Below are 25,825 nucleotides of genomic sequence, written 5' to 3'. Positions count from 1 at the left end.
TCTCTCTCTCTCTCTCTCTCTCTCTCTCTCTCTCTCTCTCTCTCTCTCTTCTTTTTTATAGCTGGGTTACGGTATAGTAACTTATTATGAGTTATTGTTTACGCCATGTTAGTCTTAGACAAGCAATATCATTGTATATATTGATTATTTTTTATTCTAGTTCAGTTGCGTAGTTAACTATCGTCGCAGATATCTGTGACCTCTAAATACTTTTCTATCGTTATATAAAGAATACATTGTACATTAAGTATGTACCTGTTCTTCCAGACTACTAATGGCGAAGGAATGCGATAAGAATAAATTACCTCTTCTTTTCTCTTCCTAGTAAACAGACAAATTATTCTGAACAGTGCTTGCTTATTTTATGATATCTGATCTTCTTACAGATAGATCTTTTAATATTACTATTATGAGTCATAAACTATATAGAAACAAGATATTAAACTGTCTTCGATGATAATATTTAATCTCATCTTTATTTTATGACCGCACAACGTTTAGTTATTTTAAGATTTAATGGATCCTTGTTTACAATTTATATGTTTGTTTAATAAAAACAATTACCTCTATGTACTTTGCGGTAAAGAAAAATCGATATCAGGCTGAACTCTACTCTCTAACCTTCTTATTTCATTTTTGGTTTGTTTCTTTTTCTTTTTTTTTTTCTTAGTTCATGATAGTTTTCGGTGTTTGTACGTCTGGAATTATTCTTTCGGTGTAAATTTGGGCTAACCTCTAGCTAGAAATCGTAACTCACCCTTGTTGAGATACGAAAGGGCCTTAAACAGTAATTCAGAAAGAAGTAATTCTAATTTTTTTTTTTTTTTCTCAAACTGAAAACCTGTATCTTTATCAATGATAAAGTCGTAGGGAACAACCGGCCATCATTTTGAAACTAAAAGACGTACGAGAGGTCATCCTTTAGGTGACCAACCTATTCTGCTCAGAGTGGGAGAGTCGAGTTTTCATTCCATGGGACCGCCTCTAAATAAAAGTCAGCCTGCCCAGGGAATCGTTCCCCAAGGGTCCTAGCGGAGCGGGGACGGTCCTATATCACTTTTGAAATATTCGCTTAAAACGGGAAGAGGACACTTTAAGACATTAATTTATAATTTAACAATATTTAAAAAGGGCCTGAAACATTCAGTCTAAACAGTCGGTTACTATAGCCTCATATTCGGGTGACTTCATTACCTTATCTGGAAAAAAGGGCCCAGTAGCTTAAAAAAAATGCAGCGGAGCGTGTGCAGCAGACCTCACGACTCCTAAATGGATCTTTCTTGAGGAATTACTTTCCCACCGTCCCATCAAGATTAGAAGCGAGGTAGATCGTTTTTTTATTTTTATTCAGTACAACTGTGCATTAAAATACTTTCAATAAATTTGATCTCAGTTATAATAGAGTGGTAAAGGAGTGTAGGGAAACTATCCATTGGTAGCACATTAATGAGGTTTTTACATTAGCAGGTGTTATGTTTTTTATTTATAAAAAAAACCTAAATATTTATAAATGAATACTTTTAATTTTATTTTTTTGGTCGTATTGAAAGGTTTTTTTTTTTTTAATTACAACATTTTGAAGAGTGCGTTATTCTTATCTTTCTCAAACTTCCACATTAAATACAATAGCTAACCATTCAACAGCCTTGATGAATTTCAACGTACAGTATTCTAATTATGTTATTACCATTGCAAAATGAACGTTGAAGCCCATTTCACAATCGCCTGTGAAGAACCTTGCTTCCTGAGTTTCTTAAGCGTTGCATGGCCTCCTTTATGTTGGTATGCTCAATTCGTACGGTTCTTGCCCAAAATAGCGGTGATTTTTTTTCTCTTATTCCTGTACGTTTTAGAGGTGTATATCTGGAAACCCGTTCTTGATATCTTCATACCTTCATATTTCATTCATTATTTCATGTTAAAATGAATTTTAATTAATAAGATTTAAAAAAAAAAAGTTAAAATGGCATAATCATTCATTAAAATATCGCTTGATCCAATCAGGATTTAATTTGTTTTAAATAATATTGATTACCGGACGAGAGTTTATTTATTTATTTATTATTGCAACACGTTAATACACTGTTATGGTAGCATTTTCATCATGTGCTTACCTTTAATAGTGGCACATCTTCCAAAAAAACATATATATTGATTTTGTTTTGAATTGGACTCCATACAAAGATAGTATCGTATACTGGGATGTCTTTCTTTACTAGGGCAATCCTACAGACTGTCAAACTGCTAGTAACGTCAGTGTCTTGAGTCTAAAGAATATAGAAAATCTATGAAATAGGTCAAACCCAAGATTAAAAAAATTTATACGTAATAGCTCTAAATTCTAGTGATTCTGCTAGTTCAAAGGTGTTTTAAAATTCGTTCAATTATTTGAGTTCTATCAATGGGTAGAATCTTCGCATTACTGTATCATGTCATTAGAGTACAACTTTCGTAGTATTTACTAGTTCTATATTTATTTAATTCAATTTTAAATTTCAATAAATAAGTAATTTAAAAAACGGTTTAAAAAAATTATAAAAAATAAATTAAAAAACTTTCCACATTGATTCATTCATTCATTGCGAAAATGAAGTAGTATGTTGTGAAATTATACTTATTTAAATTATTTCTGGAAATTCCAGTTGAAGCAATTGAAAAGAAAAAAACCTTGAATAATGACAATCGATTAAATATTTTCAATAAACTATCAAAATGAATAAAATATGTAGTTTGAATAATAGCCTGTCGAAATTACAAAAAAAAAATTTCAAAATAATCAGAGAAAATAAAATTTTATAGTATCATTTTATTGACCTTGGTGTTAATAATTATCTATAACAGCATATATTTTATTTTCATAAGGGTATACTTCTACATTGAAATCATAATTTTATATTTTGTTTTATATTATACATAAAATTATATAAATATTTTTCACATAAACATTACAACAAAATACGAACCCTCCAAATTTCTTACTGAACGGTGATGCTAAGTATTATTTATGAAGAATTAATTTATCATAAGATGATATACTTAAAAAGTTGTCTATACTAAAATTTACCAATACAGCCTTTAGGAACAGAACTAAATGATTATTAAATAAATTATTTAAAATGAACAGGAAAGATTTAAAAATGTTTATAAGTAATATTAATTTGGAATTTTTACGATTGTTAAACGAATTGTTTGATATATTAATGTTATCTATCCAATTTTGTCATTTTTTCCAATGTTCTTCTTTAGTTTTATTTTTTAACTAATTTCAAGTATTATAATGTAAATTAGCACAATATGTTTTTTGTATGACATAGACTTAGGATATTGTTATTAATACAAATAGTTAGGATTTTGGTATCTAACACAGAATTTCAAAAATTACAATGTATTCATCCGATTCACTATTACGGAATTTGTTAATATTATTGTAAAATAACATTTTTAGCGTTTTTTGGAAAATTTTAAGTTTTGGGAAGCACTTTGCTTTTTATTTATTTGGAGTGGAGATATTGCGAATAAGGATTGGATCAATGGAATATTAATTTCTCGCCACTTGTGTTTAAAATGTCTTTGGCAGCGTATGGAATAGTTTTAAAAAAATTGATGTAGTTTTTTTCAGGGGTTTTACTCAATTAAGAAAAATATTGGAGTAGTCTAGGGACTAGCCAACAGAATTAAAAGTTTTAGAAATGAAATAATTTATTAACATTTTATTAATAATGATCATGCGCTTCTTATTGTAGCTTAAATCTGAAATTATAGTTCCAGAATAATATTAGTAATTAGAATCTTAAAGTCATTTCCTAAAGGGGAATATTTTATATTGTAATAAGAATTGAACCGGCATTGTTAAACTGCTCTAAGCTCCTCTCCTCCTATTACAATATACACATTTTCCTACTAGAATCGACCAGCGTTGCCTCCACTACTTCAGGATCATCTCGCATCACGCAAACAATTCATTCCATCTAGGTTTTTTTTTTTTCGTAGAACATTTGTAAAGAAGTTTAATTTCAAAATGAATATCGTAATATCTAAACTTCGACAAAGACCATATACTCAGAATTAGTTTAACTCCTTAACTTGTAAGCTCGAGCGCCCTAAACAGGTCGAACTGTGCTCACTCGAGATAATTCCAGCGGCGTTGTATTTTATGCTGCTATATTTTTTCACACTTGAATATAATCGAGTATTGAAAATAAGAATGTGATAATAATAAAATAAATAACAATGATCTATTCTCTGGAATAATCCTCTAAGTTTGTCTCTTATTCTATAGCTCTTAGCTGAAATCAACTGCAACACAATTTGTTTGTAATTTTTCTTTTTTGTAATTGCTAAGCTTACAACCCAAATTTGTTAGAAACTTGGATTGGCAACGACCAGATAAACTTATCGGTTCTCACATTTTGATTGAAATCATTTTTAAAAATCAGACGTTTGTTCTGTTCCTCTGGAAGAAAAAATCGTGAAACGTTTCAACAATCATTGCCTGATTATAAAAAAAAAAAAGCTAAATTATCTTCCGAATGTTATTTTGGTTGGGTTGAAAATATTGATGTCTCCAAAGAAATTTGGGCTTTTGGCAGAAAATACCATTTGTTGGCTTAACGCTTCATCAAAAACCAAAAATGAGTGAATGTTTTCAGTGTTTAACTTTTTTAATTTTCTTTATATTGACAATCATACACAATGTTTAATTGCGAGAATATTTTATTTATTTATTTTTTTAAGTATCCATTTTCTCATTAATCACGTTTCGGTTTATTATATGAAATAATACTTAAAGTTATCATTCTTACTACTTTTAATTCTTTAATATAATATTGAAACATCTCGAAGCGGGTTGGGAGTGCAATACTCAAAGGTCATTAATTGGCCTGAATTGAACAGAGGCGATAAAACCTAATGAATTGACTCTTAGAACTGGGCTCTGAGTCACGTTTAATGAATCACAAAGAATTCTTTCAGGCTGAGTATAAACAACCAGCCCTTGAACGCCTAGCAGCTCCCATTTCGTGGTAATGCTGTGGATCTATGAAGGACACGACTTTATGTATACCATTAGAATAAAATGGAAATTTTCAAGGACTTGGCCAAGCCCTTTCCATTTAGACATAAAAGTTGGAAAATGAAGAAACGCAATCACAACGATTGGATATTTTTTTTTTTTATTTATTTTTTTTTACTTTTATCATGCCATATGCGTTGATGACCAGAGGGTTTTACGCCTTTAAGCAACAATCAACAACAACAACGGATGGATTTTTAATTTTTTTTCGAGTTTCTTACATTAAGAAGTAAAAATATTGTACATTAACTATTTCCACGTTTTTGCAAAAATTGTTAGCATCGCATAATAATAAAGCAAAAATCATGTTTTGAAGGATATTATTTAAAAAATAAAATTTTTATAACATATATTATTTTCTAATAATCCCTATTATCATTTTAAAAGTTGTTTTATTATAATATCTGTAAAACGTAATACTATTAAATTTTTTTTTTTAATTTAATGAAAACTGTGTATAATTACTAGTCAAATTTGATGAGTGTGCCAAGTATAGTTAGGGGAAATAAAAAATGTTGGCTGTTTCAAAACGTTAAAAATAATATAATTTTGCATTCAGGGTTCCATATCTTTAAAATTACCTAAAACACTAAAAAACCTAATCATTTAAAGTAGAATACATTTTCTAAAAATGAATCCTAGTAGAGCTAATTATATTCAATAGTTGCAGAGATACAGCTTTTTTAAAAGCAAAATTTCATAAGAAATGTACTGAAAAATTAGTATTTAGTGAATTTATTGTTAGAAATCTATATCTCAGGAACTATGAGTCGTACATATGTCTATTAACACTCAAAGTAAAGCTAGTTTAATGTGCTATAAAGTACTTTTTGACGTTAATCTTCCTAAGAGCATGAGTTATTGATGATATTTGCTAAAATAGATTGATTTATAGTTCTTTCGAGAAATGTTCATATGGAAATAAAAACTACTATCACAACAAAGATAAACTTTATAAACTACTCCATAGTACAGTAAACTATAGATATAACCGAAATAGCTATATTTCGGGAACTACAGAACATAATTTTTTTTATTTGAGCTCATATATTAGCGAATTTACTCTTCTTTAAATGATTTTCTTTTAGGTTTTCCAGTATTATTAGTAGTTTAATCGATATAGAGCTCCGTATTGGAGATTCCGAGCAATTGGTGGGATAAATATATGGAGAAGGATTTTAAAATTGACCAATCTGGTACACCAAACTAAATAATGTCGTAATATTATTTGTTTTTATTATTTTTTAGGTTCCACCCCTGGTGACATAAATAGAAAATCGCGGCACCCTTGTTGAGATAAAAAAAAACGTCAGCACAATTATCCTCAGAGTAGTTGAAATGAAGAACAAATAGTGCAAAGTAAATGTAGAATGCACTGTATATTTGTTATTTTAATTGTAATTTTTTACTTTCTTTTTTTTTTTTTTTGTAATATTTTTAGAAAGAGGCATTCGCCTGCGTCACCCCTGTATAGGCTTGAGGCACTCCACACACTTTGGGATCCACTGCTTTAGTTTACTTAATTTATCTGAATGAAATAGTAATGTGATGTGTTTTATCATCTTTAGTTCGTTTGGAGGGCCATCTGTAGCTCAGGTGGTCGAGGCGTAGGTCTTCGCAATCTGAGAGCTATGGCCGGTGCCTGTACGAATCTGGCCTGGGGCGTTAACTTTTTTCATTAAGTGGCGGTTCCACAACTTGAATAGGTTGGTCACCTATAGATAACCTCCCTCACCCCCGTTTGTCAGAAATCACTAGGAAGGGAGGCGTTTAATGAAATCGCCTTATGAACCTGTTTTAATAAAAAATTAAAAATAATAATTTTATTGATTTATCACTTGATTATGTTAAATAAGTCATTTTTATCACTTCAGCGCAACTAATAAAAAGATACAAAGAAGATAGTGTCAATGTAAAGTTAAAAGAGAGATATCAAAAATCTAAGGTGGATGTATATAAACAATCAGACAATATAGATAAAATAATAAAGATAAATACAAAGATAATTGTTAATTAGCATAATAAAGTGAACAGATATATCTTAATATAAACAAAATTAATCTCTACCGTTCCAACCTAGGAAGGGTTTTGGGTGCAGTACTGTTACTAGACCTACGGTTGTGCAAGGAGGGGATTTGTTTTGATGATTTGCAATATTATTACATGAGTTTTACTTTATGCAACATAGGTTCAAAATTTGTCATATCTTTAAAAGTTCGATCCCAAAGACTACTTGATTAGCAGATGTCTATCCAGACTCAAATTAAATCTTGTTAAACACCATAGAGTAGTGATTTTATGATAGATTTTTTCATCAACAGGAACTTCTCCCTCTCTCCTTCCTGTTTAGGGGTACTTGAAAATTTAAAATACAAACCAACAAACTAATGGTATTGTTGTTTTGCCGCCTCAACTGACTTGCCCCACTTCTGTTTATCTCGGTTCATTGTTTTCTAATTGGTTGCATGTAGATGTAGCCGTGCGGTGCCATTGTTTAGTCTGCCTATCCATCTGGTTTTGATCTACCTTCTGGTCTCTTGCCAATTGTCTTCTATTTTAACATCATACCCTGAGTTCCTGTCTGATTGAATCTTCTTCAGTAATACTTCGTTTGAATTTCTTTGCTTGTAATAGTTTCGTATTTTATGATAGAGCCTTAGTACAGATTATCTCTGTGCAAACTTTATTTATGGTTTTATAGATGCTCAGTTTTAGCCGTCAGATTAACAGGACTCTACTTCCCCCTTTTACTTTCCTTATCACCAAGGAAAGCAGAGAATAGTAAACGGTTCGAATTTTCTATGAGTAGTTTTCGATGAACCTTTGCATTTCATAGCCTTCTACTTCCAAAAAAACGGATTAAATGGGATCATTTTTTTACTTCTCGTTTGGTTTTGTAGAGTTGTGGCCCCTGGTTCCTGCTTAATTGCGAAAAAAACTATTTCTTGTAGAGTGTAGCGCCAAAACGGCTCTGATGATTTTTATGAAACTTTCTAAAAATCTTCTACTTAAAACGCAATAACTTATGCAGATGTAGCATAAATCTGAAAGAAAATAAAACTTCATTTGCACATTACTCCAAAAGTATACACTTGATTGTGAATAATATCTATCTTTATTTGATAGGTAATCAAAGTCCATTAAAAACGGTTGTATATTTTTCCTTTTAATTTCCTTACCTCCTATGCTACGAATTTTCAACCTGAAGTTTTCGTGTCAATGCGTTTCAGGTACTCTGAATGATAGCATTTTCAAATATGCAATTGAAAAATAATTAAATTCTCTATAAAATAAAAAATAATCGGAGCTGCATTAGCAAAGATACGGATTATTGAATTGTGTACTCGCTTTTTTAAATAGTATTGTTTAGTTTCCCTTGGAAACCCGTTTACTTTTGAGTTATAAATTTATATGATTTAAGGTCCACACATCTGAAATGCTACAGATGCTCCTTTAAAGGATAATTAAATTTTCTAATTAGACAAACAAAATAAATAAATAAATAAATAACTAGATATAAGATCTCTACCTTTACCCTTGCGATCAACCAAGAAAACAATTATTTACTTCTCAAAATTTGTGGTTTTACATTTCATGATTCCTAGAATCCAAAAAAAATTATTGAAATCAGATCATTATTTCCAATACTGTGTGCTCACTTTTTTTTAAAATTGTATTTTGCTCAGTTTACTTTTGAGTTATTAATTTTTCAGATTATTCGACATCGACACTTCTGCAATATTACAGATGCTCATTTAAATGATAATTAAATTTTCAAACAAACTAGGAAAAAAAAAGAAACGAAATTTTTATCTTTACCTTTGCAATCGACCAAGAAAAAAATTGAAAATAATTATTTACCTCTCAAAATTTGAGGTTTTTCATTTCATGATTCCTAGAATCCGAACATGGAACCCTACAAAAAAAATCATCGAAATTAGATCATTATTTCCAATGCTGTGTACTCACTTTTTTAAACTAGTATTTTTCTCTGTTTTCCTTGGAAACCCGTACTCTTTTGAGTTATTAATTTTTGTGATTATTCGAAAACTATACTTCAATATTACAGATGGTCGTTTAAATGATAATTAAATTTTCAAATAAAACCAACTAAAAAATAAAAAAAAATAGTAATAAAATCTTCATCTATATATAGCCATGTTTTTTAAGGTAGTTAAAAGGTATCATGAAAACTCGTTCATTTTTCTAACAGATTTTGGAATAACTCCAAAAATATTTTTACATTTTTCTTGACACTTTAGTTTTGTCTAACACTCTAGGTGTTGTTTTATTTCTTTGATCTTAGATAGTTAAATAACCGTTAATGATCGTAATTGGACCGTTACTAGAGAAGGTAAAGCAAAGAATTATTTTATTGATTACAACAACCAAATCTGTAAGGAAAGTCATCTGAGTGGACATAGCAGATATTTTTACTCTGGCGTACAGTACAAGAAGTACGACCGTGTGACCTTCCTATCCTGAGTCACGACTGCCCCAGCGGAAGAGACACCACGTCATTGGTCTATCTCTCTCTGTCCTTCATCCTCGTCACTATGATTCAACATTAATTATAATCTTTGAATAAATAAAAACCTTAAATTTTACAGCTTTTCCGTAAGTATAATTTAGCTCATAATTACGCTTTTGCTTAAAAACAAAAGAATATTTCCCAAGAACATCCATTTAGGCTCTTATAAGTTGTGTAAACAAGTTTATCATTTAATTGTCCTCTTTCGAAACATTACAAAACCAAGGATAATTTTTAAAAAAGATTCAGAGCTAGACTGATTAGAGTTGACACCTGAAAAAATAAAGATTTAGCAAATCATTATGCTTCAGTTAACTTATGTTGTAATTTCTTTTCATTCTAGCATTGAATATGAAGAAACTCCTTGTTTTATCGCTAATGACTATTTTTTTTTTCACTAGTCACTCAATTGTCACCAATTAGTTAATGGTTTAGAAAATTAGTTGATATGTAAGCTATATATCATTCTTATGTATATATTTTTGTGCATTTTCCTACAGATATGTTGCATATACAGGTCTGTACATCAACTATTTTCCGTTATTTTTAGCTTTAATGTTATTCTGTCTCCTTAATTAATTACTGTCTTTATTTAAAATCATCCCGATTTTCTTTTTCTAAATATCTGGTATATTCTGTGTCTTAAAATATTTGTGCAGGTTTAAATCAAAAATATGAATTTTTTAGGAGATCAAAAACAAAGTACATTATATAAACAACAAGAACATTATGTAAAATCTAATTATTGATATTTTTGTAATTGTTATTTTTATAAAACAATGTAGTAGTAAGTCTAACTGAAGCATGAAGATCTTATTACCTACCGGTAGATTTGGTGCTATAATACAATATACTCCAAATGCTCAAAAAGTGAATTAGGCCCTTATGAACGCGCATCAAAGATATATAATGCAAATTTTTGTTTGAGACAGATTTGTTTAGTAGTTATATAAGAATATCAACACTTTTTTATTATCCTAACACTCCAACGTTTCGGCCATTTTCTAGGATCTTATTACACTACCATAACCAAAATCATAGGTTATCAACATAATTGTAAGTCTTATTGCCTTTGTCGAATAATTTATTATTAGTCATTAACACATTAACTATTTTACAGTATTTAGTATCACATTAACTTACATGTAGTATAACATTACTGTTTAAATTACTGATTTTATCATCACTACACTGAGTAATCTTCCTCACCATCCCTAATAATTTTACTAAAACTAATAGTACACTACACTGAGTAAAATCCGAAATCTATCTGTCTATATATTCATAAAGTTCACGATTGTGAGTGTGTGTCTATAAAATACAAAAATGACAAAAAAAGACTGATAGCATATCATCTTTATTAAACTATTAGTTTTGTTTTAAAATAATTATCATTACCCATTAAACCATTTACTAGTTTATAGTAATTAGTATCACATTAACTTATATTTAGCATCACATTATCTAGTTTATAATCTATGTTTAAATTACTCATTCAACACTATACTGGAGTAACTTTTATTTAAAAAAAAATTAATAATTTTACTTAATTTGTGTTAAGAAAATCTCGTATTCTTAATACACACACTCACACTACCGAGCCATAGTTAATGGCTAATTATAAATAATTTGACAAATGCAATATGGCCTGCAATTATGTTGATAACCTATGTTTTTGGCTGTGATAGTGTAATACGATCCTTGAAACTTTGGAGTGTTAAGATAATAATAAAGTGTTGTTTTTATATTACTACAAAAGTTTTATGTTATTTTTTATATATAGGCCTATATAAAAAAAAAAAATAGTTTTGTGCATCATATTATTATTTATTTGTTTCGTAATCATTTCTAAAAGCCAATTAGATTAATTTGTTATTTAATGTCCTAACTACAACCTTATTAAGGATTTTATTGTTCATTTTAATGTCATTTAAAAGTTAATGCGCTTTGTTTTTTTTTCTAATTGGTTGGTTAATTGTTTGCTTGCCTACTCCTCTCCTTGAAATAAATATGATATGCTATCAGCCTAGAAGTTTTTGCTTTTACTTAATTTGTATTAGCACATTTTTCTATTTCAATTACTCACAAATATTATGTATATATAGACCGATGGAATTCGTATTATACCTTTCAATCAATGTTAAATTGCCACGTTTGTACTAATGGCATTAAAGCGATTTTACATTTATCTTATCTAACCCTAAGATATTAATTCAACATACATTCCTAAATTTTTATTTACTAATCTGTTACAATTATTAGCCAAGTCTTAAGGTACTCTAAAGCTGATAATGTATATTTAATAGTATACTTGATAATGTTTCCCTCTATAACGTTCTAAAATGTTTGTTGTTGAGGTGTATATTGTTGATCGTTGATTACTGATTGGGGATGGTCGGGGAGTACCGTCAGCAAAGAAAAACATAAATAAACAAATTGCATTATCCTATTGATTTTTATTCATAGTTCTTTATTTCGTCTTAAATTATTATTTAATGTCCACAACTATAAGTAGTTTATTTTCGTCATTACACTCAACTGACTTTGTTTCTCAACATTCTACTCCCTTTTACTAAAATTGTTATATTATTTACAGTTATCTTTTCGTGTTTTTAAACTATATGAATAATTTATTTTTCAAATTTTTATATCATTTTTAAAACTATTGTTACTGTAAATTGTTAATTTATAAAATTAATTTTTTTTTTTAAATAAAATGCATTCATTATTGTTATTGCCATTTAATGTTACTATCGGATTCAGATACTTGTTCTGGAATTTTTCCAATTAGGGAAAGCGATGTGATTATAGTATTTATTTATGAACAAATGGAGTTTCTCAATAATTGATTATTAATTACAAAATCTTTCTTTTTGCGTCAATTGTTGTCCTGACACGTCCCCAAATTATTGTAGATTAGTAAGCTAGTGTTGAAGTTAGCATTTTTTTTTTTTTTTTTTGATTTCCTAAAAAACAAAAAAATCTTAAGACCAGGAAAGGCGAGAATTATGAAGAATTTTTTTTTATTTTTCTGTTATAAAAATTTTTATTTTTGAAGTAGGAATAACAAATATAAACGCTGTCTCTCCCAATAATACAACAGTTTTTAAAAATGTAACGAAGCCGTAATCTAATTGGGAATGATCGGGCGGTATCGGCTTTTCAATTTTGCCTTTGTTCACTTTTATTTATTCATAAAATTCTTTGATATATTTAATTTATCTATTGTTTATTATTGCTTATTAGCAATAATAAACAAACTGAGAACTGTCAATTTTTGCTAAATAAAAAAATTAATGGAAATAAACAAAATTTAGTGATAAATTTTTTAATAATTTGTTATTTAACCTCCGTCAGACTATTTTAATTGCGAATAAGACCTATCTTGTATTAAATACTATTCAGTTGGTCATTGATCCACCGAATTTAATCTAAATCGTTAAAGCCGACAAAATCTAGAAAATTGTGAAAAAATGGATTTTATAAAATGGCACTTCCAGTCGTTCGATTATAGCGAAAATGTTGGCTTAACGCCCGAGGCTTAATACCCTTCTTAGATATTTTATTTCAGGTTTATACAATTTTTCCTTTTTGAGCTAGTCTATTCACAGACCATTTTGCGATACTTAGTTAATTGGACTCAAGGGACTTCGAAACATGTATTTCCGTCGAATTCGAAATGTTGCACGATTGCTACACTTTTTCCTTACTATATATTCCATATATAACTTCTAAGCTCCAAATGATACTTAAAATCGTATTAAATAAAAATATTCAGTGAAAATATACATATATTTTTTTAGTCAAATATTTATTTTAATATTTTTTTTAAATGGTTCGAATTGTGTTTCCTTATTATATATTTTTAATTAACGTTTGGTGTTAGATTATTGAACCAAATTCTCAATGTCAGAAATTTTATCTGTATTGTACCAACAATTTTTATTATCAGTATATACGACGGCAGACAATGTGCAATAAATTGAGGGGCACAACGTTACACTCCATAAAGTTTTCCTGAATCACTATCGGTAGAAATGATTAGACTTTGGCCAGGCGTGATGCAGTTACCGATGAAATTCTAGACGCTTCCTATCATTCTAAAAAATCCAAGTTGCAGTGCAAATTCACGCTCATTCCTCGTTTCATTAAGTCAGGAGGAAAATGGTCCGGGCCGACACAGCATACTTATTACAATTTAATCAGATAATTTTTTTGATCTTACAATACATAAGCATAAGCAGTAAACAAGTAACATATATAATTATAATAAATATTTTTTTTCTCTTTCTTCCTGTACTATCCTTTCCCCTTTCTCTCTTTTCTTCTTTTTTTTTTTAATATTTACTCTTTCAACCCAATGTGACTTTAAAAGAATAATTGATAAAAATAGTGATAGATGTATAAATATATATAAAAATACATAAATAACAAATATATATAAAAAAATCAACAAATTATGTAAAATAAATATGAATACTATTTAATGCATGTAAGCTTTGCAACGTGAGGTGAAACGTCGGCTCACACTGAATAGTTTTATTATTATTAAATAATTTTTTTTTTACTTTGACCGCCTCTGGACCATCTTCCTTTTATTATTCTTCAATATTATTTCTCCCATAAACAATTAAATAACATGCGATTTAACCGTTTTTAAAGAAATTCTTTTACCTGTAAAAGTAAACATTTTACAAATATATTTGGTTGGTTTTCAAATGGGATAGCCCTTATATGATATAATAATGTATGTTTTACTGTATTGTATTTAATTGCAGTAAATTTAATTGTTTTATTTTATTGCCACAGGTCGTAGAACAACTGCCAGAAAGATGGCCACAGCACCTGCCAAGGAAGCCGGAGAGCCGCTACCCACTTCGCCGACAGACCAAGGTAAGCTTTGACATCTCAAAATGTTTTTATGAAGGCACTAGGTTCAAAGCGTGGCATTACTTTCAAGCGGCTATGGCACGCTTTGACACCTGATAACTTTTTTGTGGCCTGTAACTGATCTACCAGTGTCCCCTTTCCTCTCTGTCTCTAGGCCTGCAACGTAGCAGTGTAGTGAGGCTCAGATAGTCAGATAATAGTCTAGTGGATTTCAAGTTGTTTTTTCCCCGATAATTATACTCCTTAGATAAACCATATAAGCCAATTTAGGACGTTACCATAATTATTAGATGAAAATTGCCAGTATTTCGCTATAGTACGTTTTTACGACAAGTATGTATTATCACTGTAATAATATATACTTGTTAAAGGCTGGTAAAAACGACACTAATGAACACTACCAGCCGAGTTAAGCTTGCAAATTCGCTGTCCCAGAAATGTTCTGTGGAGGATGGCTTAATACAGGGGGATCCTCTGGCTCCTCTTATTTTTAATATAGTATTGGAAGTAGCTATTCGTTCAATTAGAACCAATCCAAGAGGGACCATTTACAATCGACTGTCTCAACATTTAGTATACGCAGATGATGTAGTCATTACCGCAAGAACCCCAGCAGCATTAAAAGGAATATTATAGGAATTCGAAGAAGCAGCATATGAATTGGACCTTAAAAATAATGTCTGATGATGCTGATTTGATGCGTATTAAATTGACTTCCTTCTACATTATATTTACAATCGTAGTTCAAACTAATGTTCACAGAAATTTTCATATTCGCCACCTTGGCATTATACAGACGACATAGATTACCCAGTATCCGAAAAGCTCCCCTTTATGCTTAGTGTCACGTGATTAAGCCGCTTTCGGAACAACTGTGGTGTCAGTGAGAATGCTGTGACTAAGTCCCCGTGAAAGTTGACATATTGCTTCTGCTCTAGCAGATCTGATTTTAACAAGCCATTGTCGCCTCTGATAGAGCTTTTCTGAAATCCGAATGGTGCAGGTGCAGCCCACGCTCATGAAATATGCATTTTATGTTATGCTATTTCGACAGAGCCATATTCCCCTCTCTATTTCTCTTCATTATATCAAAAATATGAAAAGTCGTTTATCAAACGTCACTTTGTCACATAAGTATTAGGAAATTGTCACATAAGTAATAGGAAAAACACATTTCTTGGGCTCCCTTAGAAACACCTGTCAACAAATAAGTCTGGATTCTAGTATATGAGATATTTTGAACTAAGAATAGAAAAATGGAATTACTAGATACTAAATAAAATTTTCTTTTTGAAGAAGATTTTTTTTTTTTTTTATCCAAGATTACAATATGAATTGCCAGAATTAAGAACAAGAAGTATAAGCCTTTTAAGTTTACATTCAAACCATATGTACAGAAAAAATAAGAACGAAAACAAAATGTAAATGATAAGAATAGCACTCACCAAATTTAAAAAACTTATTAATAGTAAAATATAAAAAAGAAAATGGTAAAAAAATAAGTAACCGAAAAAATAATACAAATATATGTATGAATAAAAATATAAATTGATACAATTAAACCTGAATGAGTTGTGTATTTATTTAATGAGTTCATTAATTAGTTAATTCACATTTAAGTGTTGTTTACATAATGTTTTAGTAATTATTTAGATTCTTCCATATTTATGTATGAAATTTTAAGTAGTAATTATTTTTAATCAACAGACAGCAATAATGATTATTGTGACTTTTATTTACATAAGACTAATTAAGGAGACAAGATTAATTATAAAGTGTAAAATGCTAGGAAATAATTATGTTTCGAGTACCTGATGATGGGGCGATGGCCCCGAAACGTAACTGATTAAAATTTTTAGACCATGGTTCACACTTGAATACTTTTTTGTGTGGAATCGGACTATAATTCTTTCTTTTTTTTTTTTTAGATCTTTTATCACTTCTTCAAAACAAAATTTACCTACATCTAAAAATCTAATTTGATAGTACATTTTTCATACATCAGGCCAAATTTAGGCCGGCCATTCCCCAAAGAAACCTCTGCCTCATCTTAACTGATTTAAAGCTTATTTCTATAGCACACTTAATCAACCTCCACTGGCTTATTACCAGTGACGTGGTAAGAGCCCTGCTCATGCGTGGAGGATTAAAGTAGGCTGAGGAATCCTCAAGCCGAGAGTGTAAATATTATACATAGTAGTGTAATTCCGTTTAGGGTTATTTTTTTCTTATATTAGTTTAAAATTTCATTTATTTTATTTTCTCCTTATTACTATATGTATAAAGTTTGATTATGTTAATTGTATTAATTTTTCTGTTTATATGAATGTGAATGTGATCATTACTTATTAGTGAAGGTTGCGGCAGATTTTAGTACTTATTATTGATAAGTATTATTAAAATAAAAAAAATCTTAATATAAACTCAGCTAGAAGATTCTCTTTAGCATGACATGAGACTGAAAAAAATATTTACAAGTAAAAGTTCATAAAAAAAAATAAAACTTTAAAACTACTGCTCTTGAAAAGCCCATTTCGATAGATTTACTTAGGGCAAACCATATTTTTTATAGGACTTTTTATCTACTTTACGATGGTGCTGTTGGGTCTTAATTACCTTGAATAGTGTTTGAGTCTTAACTTCCTACTAAACAAAAAATGTTATTTTTATATTTATATTTTAAATTATGTGAAAAGCACAAAATATCTGTTTTCTGTTGAGAATCGAAACATGTTCTGTAAGATCTTTTTGTGTAGTATAGAATTATTTCTTGGCGTGTGGTGCGCTGATCCTGTTTGTTACAGTCGAGCATTATATCCACGAGTCTTCTAGGAATCTGGGCGCCATATCCGTAATGATGCATATCTAAACCATTGGTTCTATTGTCATCATTACTCAATTATTTGGTTTTTATTTACTGTGCTGTACCATATAACAGACCAGAAGCATTTCCCTCTGTTCTACTTTTTCTCATATTTACTGTTCTTATTCAAGAAGCGTTTCATATCACACTTTAACTTAAGATTTTCCTTAGAATTAGGCAGTCATATAACCATTTCAAGGTCCTGAATGAAAGTCTCTTTGCATTTAATATAAAAATAAATTAAAAAAAAAAAGATGATTATTAATAGCATAAATTAAATATTTATAGCTGTGATTCTTACCTGCATAAATATTTTTTAAATATTGCCTGTAATATAAAATATTAAATACTCATGAGTGATTTAGTCTATCTACTGATTTCTAATAGAGTGATTAAACTTCAGGTAGTTGTTATTATATATTCATATCAACGTAATCAGTTCAGTTTACCTATTTCTTCTTATTATTTTCCTTTTCGTTTATATTTTCCATAATTTCTTTTATTTCGACTTCGTTTTCAAATTAGCTGTTCATAAAGATAAGTTCTTCAATTAACAAAGAACGATACCACTTATCATTGAACACTCACAGCGTATATTACTATAAGCACAATATAGTTTTCTCTGTTGTGTCAAATATTCAGAATTAGTTATTTTCATGTTAAGAACTATTTTCATTAATATTTCCTACTCATTTTTACTTTCAATTACCTATATATGGAATACGTAGTATGGGAAAGTATTAAAACACAATTAGAATCATTTCAAAATTATTTTAAAATATTAAAATAAATATTTGAGTAAACAAAAATTATTTTTTCGTTAAATGTTTTTTTAATATGATTTTGGGTATCACTTGGAGCTTAGAAGTTATATATGGAATGCATAGTATTACTTTCACTTATTTATTACTTATATATGGGGTATATAGTAAAAGGTAAAAGTGTTGAAATCGTGAAAAATCTCGAATTCTATTTTTCGATGGAAATAAACGTTTTGAGGTCCCTGAGTTCAAATAATCAAGTTTCGCAAAATGGTCTGTGTTTTCAAAAAATCATTCTTTAAAGTACCATTAATTTTGTTTATTTTAAAAAAATAACCATTTATCATTTTCGGCAATAATAAACAATGCATAAATACAAAGTATTACAGAATTTTATGAATAACTGAAGGACAAAAAAACTTTTTTCTTAGAAAACAATAATAGTGAGCTTCGCCGCCAATCAGTATCCATGTCAATACTTCAGCAAACGTTATATTTACGCGCACTCGCACACGCACGCACACAAACATGACACACACATAAATACTCGCACACATTTATATTCTTTGTGACAACTGCAAAGGCCTAGTTTCCAGTATATTTTGTGTTTTATTTACTACCGAGTATCCGCTGTGATATCGAGTAGATGTTATTGCGAATAAAACAATGAATCATATTATTGTTTTCCGTTCGGGGTCATACTTTTTAGCCTTTAATAACTTTTATCTCATGCATTAATTGGCTTGTACAATAACCGATATCTATATTTAGAAGTTTATATTTTTTTTATGTTGAAACGCTATCTTTGAATAATTAAAATTTTACTTGCAAAAACAAAGAAATGTCTTCAAAAGGCTGTAACTATTGTTCTTCTATACCACAAAATTTTCATTTTATTTTTTTTAATTGATTTTTCTTTGGACCTCGAATTTGGGACATGGTTGAAGATGATTTGTGTTTCTCTCTATGCTTGCTCGTTTAATGTATGTATCAATTATTTATCATCGGTTATTTAACATGTTGAACCCTTCTTATCCGTCCTAGCGTCGTCCAAAACTTTGCCGATTAATCCAGTGCTAATGCCAAAATTAATGAGTTTAAATTTATTGTCATATTAAATAAAAAAATTATTAGATACACAATTTTAATAATTAAATTGTATATCTTTTGATAAATTATTTATATTCGTTTAGTTTTTAATAGTTATAGAAAAGTGAGATTTTTTTTGTTTTGCCGATTTTCCTTAATATAAGTTTGTTCAGTCCAAATTTTCTAATTTGTCGGGTTATCAGACAGGGGAATATTTTAATTACGTAAAAGTTCCAAGGAGGGCATCTACTGGCACAAGAAACTATCAGTAGCGGCATCATATGGGAAAACTAGGGCAACCAATCCCTTATCCCTTACAGTTTGATCCTGCAAACTTTGTAGGGACCTCTTGCCTGTCCTCATTCAGTCACAAACCTCAGAAGAGACTACATAAACAGCTAAACTGGAGCATAGGGAGCACCCAGCCTGAATTGGTATTGGTATTTGATGGGCCTCCTGAACCTCTTAGCCAACCCCTGGCGACTACCAAAGTTGCCGCCACGTACTAAACCAACGTGGGAGTGTCAAGATTCATTTCTCGGGATCGCTGAGTTGGGGTAATTTAGACTTGATTCAGGTATGACTCCCCCATAAATCGGATCCGGAATGCCTGATCAAAACAAAGTTCTTATGTCAAAATATGTTGCAGAAATTGTGAAAGGTGATTTGCGATGGGTTTTTGCTGAAACTAAAGTATGTTAACATGAAAATACAAAGAATATTTCAAAAGAAATGCTCTGTTTTTCTTTCTTCCTTAGAACCTTGTTTTACTAAAACATTAGTATCTGAAAAAGTAATTTTAACTGTGAGTGCTAATTTGACAGACCTAATGAGGGAGGTCATATGAACACAATAAGAGAGAAAAATTGGGAATATTTATCAAAACATTTCGTCACATTAGCCCTGGCTAATTTGTCATTTTTCGCTGAATAACCAACATAGAAAAATCTGAACAATAATAATAAAAGAGACCTAACAAAATATAGGTAGCCGGGCTCTCCCGCAGTCCATCCCAACGGACCACTGATATGGACCATCCCTAATCCAGAACAATAACCATGATACTTTCATGCCTATAAGATCGATGGATGAAAAACTTTATAATCTTCAGTCATGAACATTTAACGGCCGATGCTCTTACCTCGTTCTGACCTTAATGACGTGAAACATAAAATTAGTCATCAGGTCAAAGGAATGAGTAAACATTCTCAAACATAATTTTTTCATTTTTTTCAAAACGTGAGGAGGGATACTATTTCAGGCAGCTGCACCGCTGTGATAAGGCAAATTACAAAACTCTAAGTATTTAAAATCAAAACAGCAGTTAATTAGGTGGATTCATCAAAAGAACTCTCTTAAGATTTCTACTTAAGTTTATTTTTGGCTCACAACTCAGTTTGAATTTAAAGATTTGAATGATATTTATATATTTTTTTCGCCTCTATAATACAAAATACTTTCTTTCTTTTTTTTTTACTTTATTTATTTTATTCACAACTGTAAAATCATTTTTACAACTAGCGAATGAGATGTACAGAGAGAAAAAAATAAATAAAACAAAAACAATGTCATGAAGGCATGAAGGTTAAGGTTTCCAATGATACATCTCCATTAAAATTGAAATTTAAAAATCAATTTAAGAGGTCCCTGTTCCAGCTCCTTCATAAACGTCGTCTCGTATCTGGTAAGTCTCGTGTTGATATTTCTTGAATTAAAGGGTTAGTGTGTATTGGAAGTTCGTCGTTATAACGTTTATATAGTGATTTAATGGTTATTTGTACGTAGGGAGTTCGTAAGTATTTGTGTAAGTTCTTCTTACTGATGTAGGGGGGAGCGCTAATGATCAGTCTTAGTAATTTTGACTGAAATTGTTGCAGTTTCAGTAAGTTAGTTTTTTTGACATATCCGTAAATTTGTGCACCGTAAGTCCAAATTAGTCTGAGAAGTTTAGTTTTTCTGAATGTGGTAATTTTGATCGTTTATTTAAAAGATGAAATAATAATTTAAGTCAGAAATTTAACTTTTGTTTTGTTATTTCACAAATACTTAAAATTTAATTATAAATATCTGTTTAAATAGATTTGAAAATCACAAGATCTCAGAATGTTGGAAGGGTTGTTTTTTTCCTAGGAGAATCCATAGCTTAGGAACACTCAAATAACTTCTAGACCAACCATTGAATTGAAAAAATGTCAATATTTACACAATCCATATTATCTATACTTATTAAAGGGAACGGTTGGAATCTTTGTCCACAATAAACTTTTGAATTACTGAACCGATTTACATTATGTTTTTATTTCAATATGTTCATTGTCGACATGGTAAGCTTCTTTAGCTGCATACATTTTTGGGTTGGTGATTAAATTCCCAAAAATTCAAAAAAACAATCATTGAGTCAATTTCATTCATGTTGTTTAAATCTGGAATTTGGTTGTGAGAAATTTGTTTACTTACTCTAAACCCGAAGGCTATATATTCCCGACCTTTCTAGAATCTCATTTGAGTGATCATTTATTGCTTTTTTAGATCTTTATTAGACTAATATTACCTATGCCACAATAAACATTTTTTCTATCGAAATTTCACCCGAACGGTAATGAAAGGGAGTAGACACGCCTGAAATTTAATTTTTGTTTATTTACTGGCCCAGTGAAACCTTTTAATGAGGCCCAATCGCTCGAAAGGTCACCTCTGTTAGTAGTACAATTTTAAATGTACGGCACCGTTGTATATGAAAACTATGTTTGAAACCTCTTTTCAACGAACTCTCAAGATAGTGGATCTGGTCAATGAAAATTACTCGAAAATGGATTTTATTAAAATATTTTTTTCTTATTCTACGCCAAGAAAAAATCCTTTTATAGGTAATCTTGAAATCTACACATGAGATAGGCAGAAAAAAATAATATGAATAATTGGCTGGAACTTGTGCCCGTTATTTTTGGTAATAGAATCAAAGAAGATAAATTGTTTGAAGTCAGTGTTTTTCATTAAAAAATGTTGTTGGTAATATTTCTACTGTGTCTTTTGATTGAGAACTAGCTGCGATTTGGGATGTTGAAGTCCAACCATCTTTATTAATCCTCGAATTTAGCAATAGCGAAGCATTGCCGTGTCTGCTAGTATTGCATAAATACACTATACTGATAAGGTTAAATACCGTCTGCTATTTAAGGGAGAGTTCTATGACTTATCCATCCCTAATTCTGCTGTTTTTATTTATTTATTATATTTGAACTGTGTTATTAAAATTTTTCTATAGATTATAGAAGATTTCCTAGAGAAAAATAACTTATTCCAACATATACCATTTTTTTAATGTAGTGTAATCTTCTGTCAATATACATTCACCAAAAATTGTTTTCCATATTATTTTAAAACGGAACATCCTCTTACTAAATGAAGTATGTTTTCATTTTCCTTACTTGTATACATGTATATATTATCTTGTTCAACCAAGGTTTACAATTTAAATTAAAAATCTCACTTCTAGTATCAAATACGGTCTAAATCAATTATACAAGGTTTTTAATCATTTATCTATTTATTTTAAATTCCCATTGTTTTACCAATTACGCTAGGCATATGCATCTGACTTTCCCATCTTTCCAACTGATTCAAAATACAGTCTAAACTATCTACTAACTTTATTTATCTATCCAAACCAGTTTAGACCGACTTTTGAACGGATAATAATTGCTTAATTATTACCTAATTTCAGGTTTAGTAAGACTTGAAAGTAACTTACTATTGAATCGATGAAGTGAAGTGAGGTGCTTGAGTCCTAAGACTTTCACGTCTGACTTTCTGCCAATGGTAACCTACTGACACAGACTTCTCGTGCTCACTTCGAATACTCATCCAGAAGATTGAATAGACCGGAAATGTTTTTTTTTAAACTCATTTCTTAAATATGAGATTATGTTAATGTAAATTAGAAACTACTTTAAATATTGTGTATGAGAGTCAAGCATTATTTAAAATTATGATATCCTTATTGACAATTTTTATCCCAATAGAATTTACCAAAATATTTACAAAATTACTAGTTCTCATATGTTAAATATTATTGGGTTGTAAAATAAGTTCATAGCGTTTTTCAATATTTCAATTTAATCCTCTCTGTTTTATAAAAGGATGCTTACTTTGTCAATAAGATTTACATATTCTAAAAAAGGATTAGTTAAGGTGTATTTATGTATCAGTTTTAACCGAGATTCCTTATCTTTAAGTAGTAATTTGCTTGCTCAAAATGTAAGAAAAAAATTTAATTTTTGTCATTTAATGATTTTTTATTTCCGAAAAGGAAAATCCGCTGCACAAACGGTTAACAAAATTTGTAGTGTGTATGGCGATGATGCCTTAGGAGAAAGCACAGTCCCTAAGTGGTTTGCGCGGTTCAGAACTGGAAATTTTGAATTGGAGAACACAAAGCGCTCGGGTCGTCCTTCAACTGTTGATGATGACCAAATTCAACCATTGGTCGCAGACAACCCTTACTCTACGACACGGGATATCACAGAACTATGCCCAGTTGGAACAATTAAAGGCAATCGTTGTTTCTTGCATGGTTTCTTGTAGGAGGAACCTCTTCCATCTGTTTGGGTCTTCACCAATACGAACTTAGAGATTCTCCAGTAATTCCGCTCGACCTTCTTTCTTTACCTTGTGTCGATAATTGTCTTCCTGCAGAAGAAGATCAATACTCCTCCTGCTAACACCTGTAAATTATTTAATTATCATAATTAATAAAAAAACGTATTTAAGTAATGATCCTACCTTGATATCCTCTCACGTTGCCGAATTTCCCTGTACTTATTCACCTACTCACAAAGGATGGCAAAATTTAATTCTGAATTCTGGAAGATTGTTGATTGATCGTGTGTATAGATGAATGGAATTTGGTTCGGGTGCGGTCAAAAAAACTCAAATAGTTAATAATTATACTATTTATTGAGCCAACATTACACCCCACGTTGCAGGGCTTCGTCAGGGCTAAAAAAGATACAAACACTTGACATAGTTACAATAAAAAAATTTATGTCAAGTGTTTGTATCTTTTTTAGCCCTGACGAAGCCCTGCAACGTGGGGCGAAACGTTGGCTCAATAAAAATAGTATACCCATTTACTATTTGAGTTTTTTTGACCACACCCGGACCATATTCCATTTATTTAATCCTGAATGTTTGGTTGATAAGTAATTTTTATATATTTGTTCTTCTTGTGATACATATAATCATTCTGATACATCAGAAGTGGGTAGCTCAGTGGTAAGGCACTGTGATTCTAATTCCAAGGACCCGGTTTCGAATCCGGCTGTGGCAGATAACTATTTTCTGTTTCACTGCAGCCAAGAGTAAAGCTCCGCGAGATCGGGAGCCAGTCTCATAAATTGCGTACCCTTGATTTTTTCTTTTTAAGTAATTTAAATTATTTTTATAGTATAATTTTATATAAATTCATCCTCATATCATAATTTAATATAAGTATATCGTGGTAGTGAAGGATATCGTCTTAGAAATTGTCTCTTTTTAAAATTGCAACCAAAATTTGAAATTAAATTAGTTTCTTTAAATTATCTATTATAATTTTTTAAGGTTAAAGGCCTCATCAGTATCGTTATTTTATTTTTTCCTGTCGTAATTTTTTTTACTCACATCCCTCTGCTTATATTGCCTCTCAATGTCTTTTTTGTCATGTTTATTGTCTATAATCACAAACTTTAAAAAGCTGTTGCTCAGCCATACAAGAGCTTTTAGTGTAGCGTTATAACTTCCTTGTATCCTTGTTCACTCTGTACCACAGGCTGAAGGATTCGCACTCATTGCATTTAACTTAAAACTATATGAATTTTTTTTTTTGTTTTGTTTGACAAAAAAGTACATCTACATCATACTGCAATTATATTGACAAAATGCATCAAAAACTCGTCAAAAACAACCTGTATGAATCAGAAAGGACCTATACTCCTACACGACAACGCCAGACCTCATGTCTTAAGACATATTGCGAAGAAATTAAATGAGCTGGGTTAAGAAGTCCTTCCACACCCACTATTCGCCAGGCGTATCTCCAAGAGATTTTCATCTGTTAAGAAATTTAGGAAACTACCTTGATGGTATAATTTTTAAAATTGATTCTAAGATCAAAAAAGCATTTTCTGACATAATTTCTTTACAAAATCCTGATTTTTTTTATTTCTGGTATTAAAAAGTTGATAGTAAGTTGAGGGCAGTGTATAGAAAATAAAGGTTAATATTTTGAATTAAAATATTTTCACTATACGTTTCAAACGAGACCATGCACACCGACCTACGGATTCCGACTGTAACGGACGACTTTCATATGACTTACAAATGGTTTCACAACACACTACATGGACATTCAAATAAATTTATACTACATATAGCAATACATAATATTCTTGATGTAACTCGGCGTAGGCTGAAGAAGAGTTGGATGCGGGACCTCCTAGTGTAATAAAATAATTTATTTAACTTCAAGAGAATGCACCACTGGGTCCTATCTCCCTCACGTCAACTCATGCCATGCCTGAATAGAACATCTCATTTACAGGTTGTAAAGTACATTTACAGGTGCAAATAAAATATATATA

The 25,825-nt window shown here is 30.2% G+C and overlaps 1 protein-coding gene across 3 annotated transcripts in view; it reads left to right on the top strand.

Annotated features, from left to right (window-relative positions):
* The window catches only part of LOC106683187 (plasma membrane ascorbate-dependent reductase CYBRD1), a 178,258-nt gene that overhangs the window by 108,732 nt on the left and 43,701 nt on the right, over positions 1-25,825 (top strand). For all 3 annotated transcript variants that reach the window (XM_024358368.2, XM_067049223.1, XM_067049224.1), the window contains exon 2: positions 14,412-14,495. In XM_024358368.2, the coding sequence (XP_024214136.1) occupies positions 14,412-14,495 (84 nt within the window). The remainder of the gene's footprint in view (positions 1-14,411; positions 14,496-25,825) is intronic.

This window comes from Halyomorpha halys, unplaced genomic scaffold (assembly GCF_000696795.3).
Source record: "Halyomorpha halys isolate HHAL.00 unplaced genomic scaffold, Hhal_1.1 Scaffold472.1, whole genome shotgun sequence".
In the NCBI taxonomy this organism is placed as follows: domain Eukaryota; kingdom Metazoa; phylum Arthropoda; class Insecta; order Hemiptera; family Pentatomidae; genus Halyomorpha; species Halyomorpha halys.
Note: the sequence above shows the minus strand (reverse complement) of the source record. Positions and strands in the feature narration are given on the sequence as shown.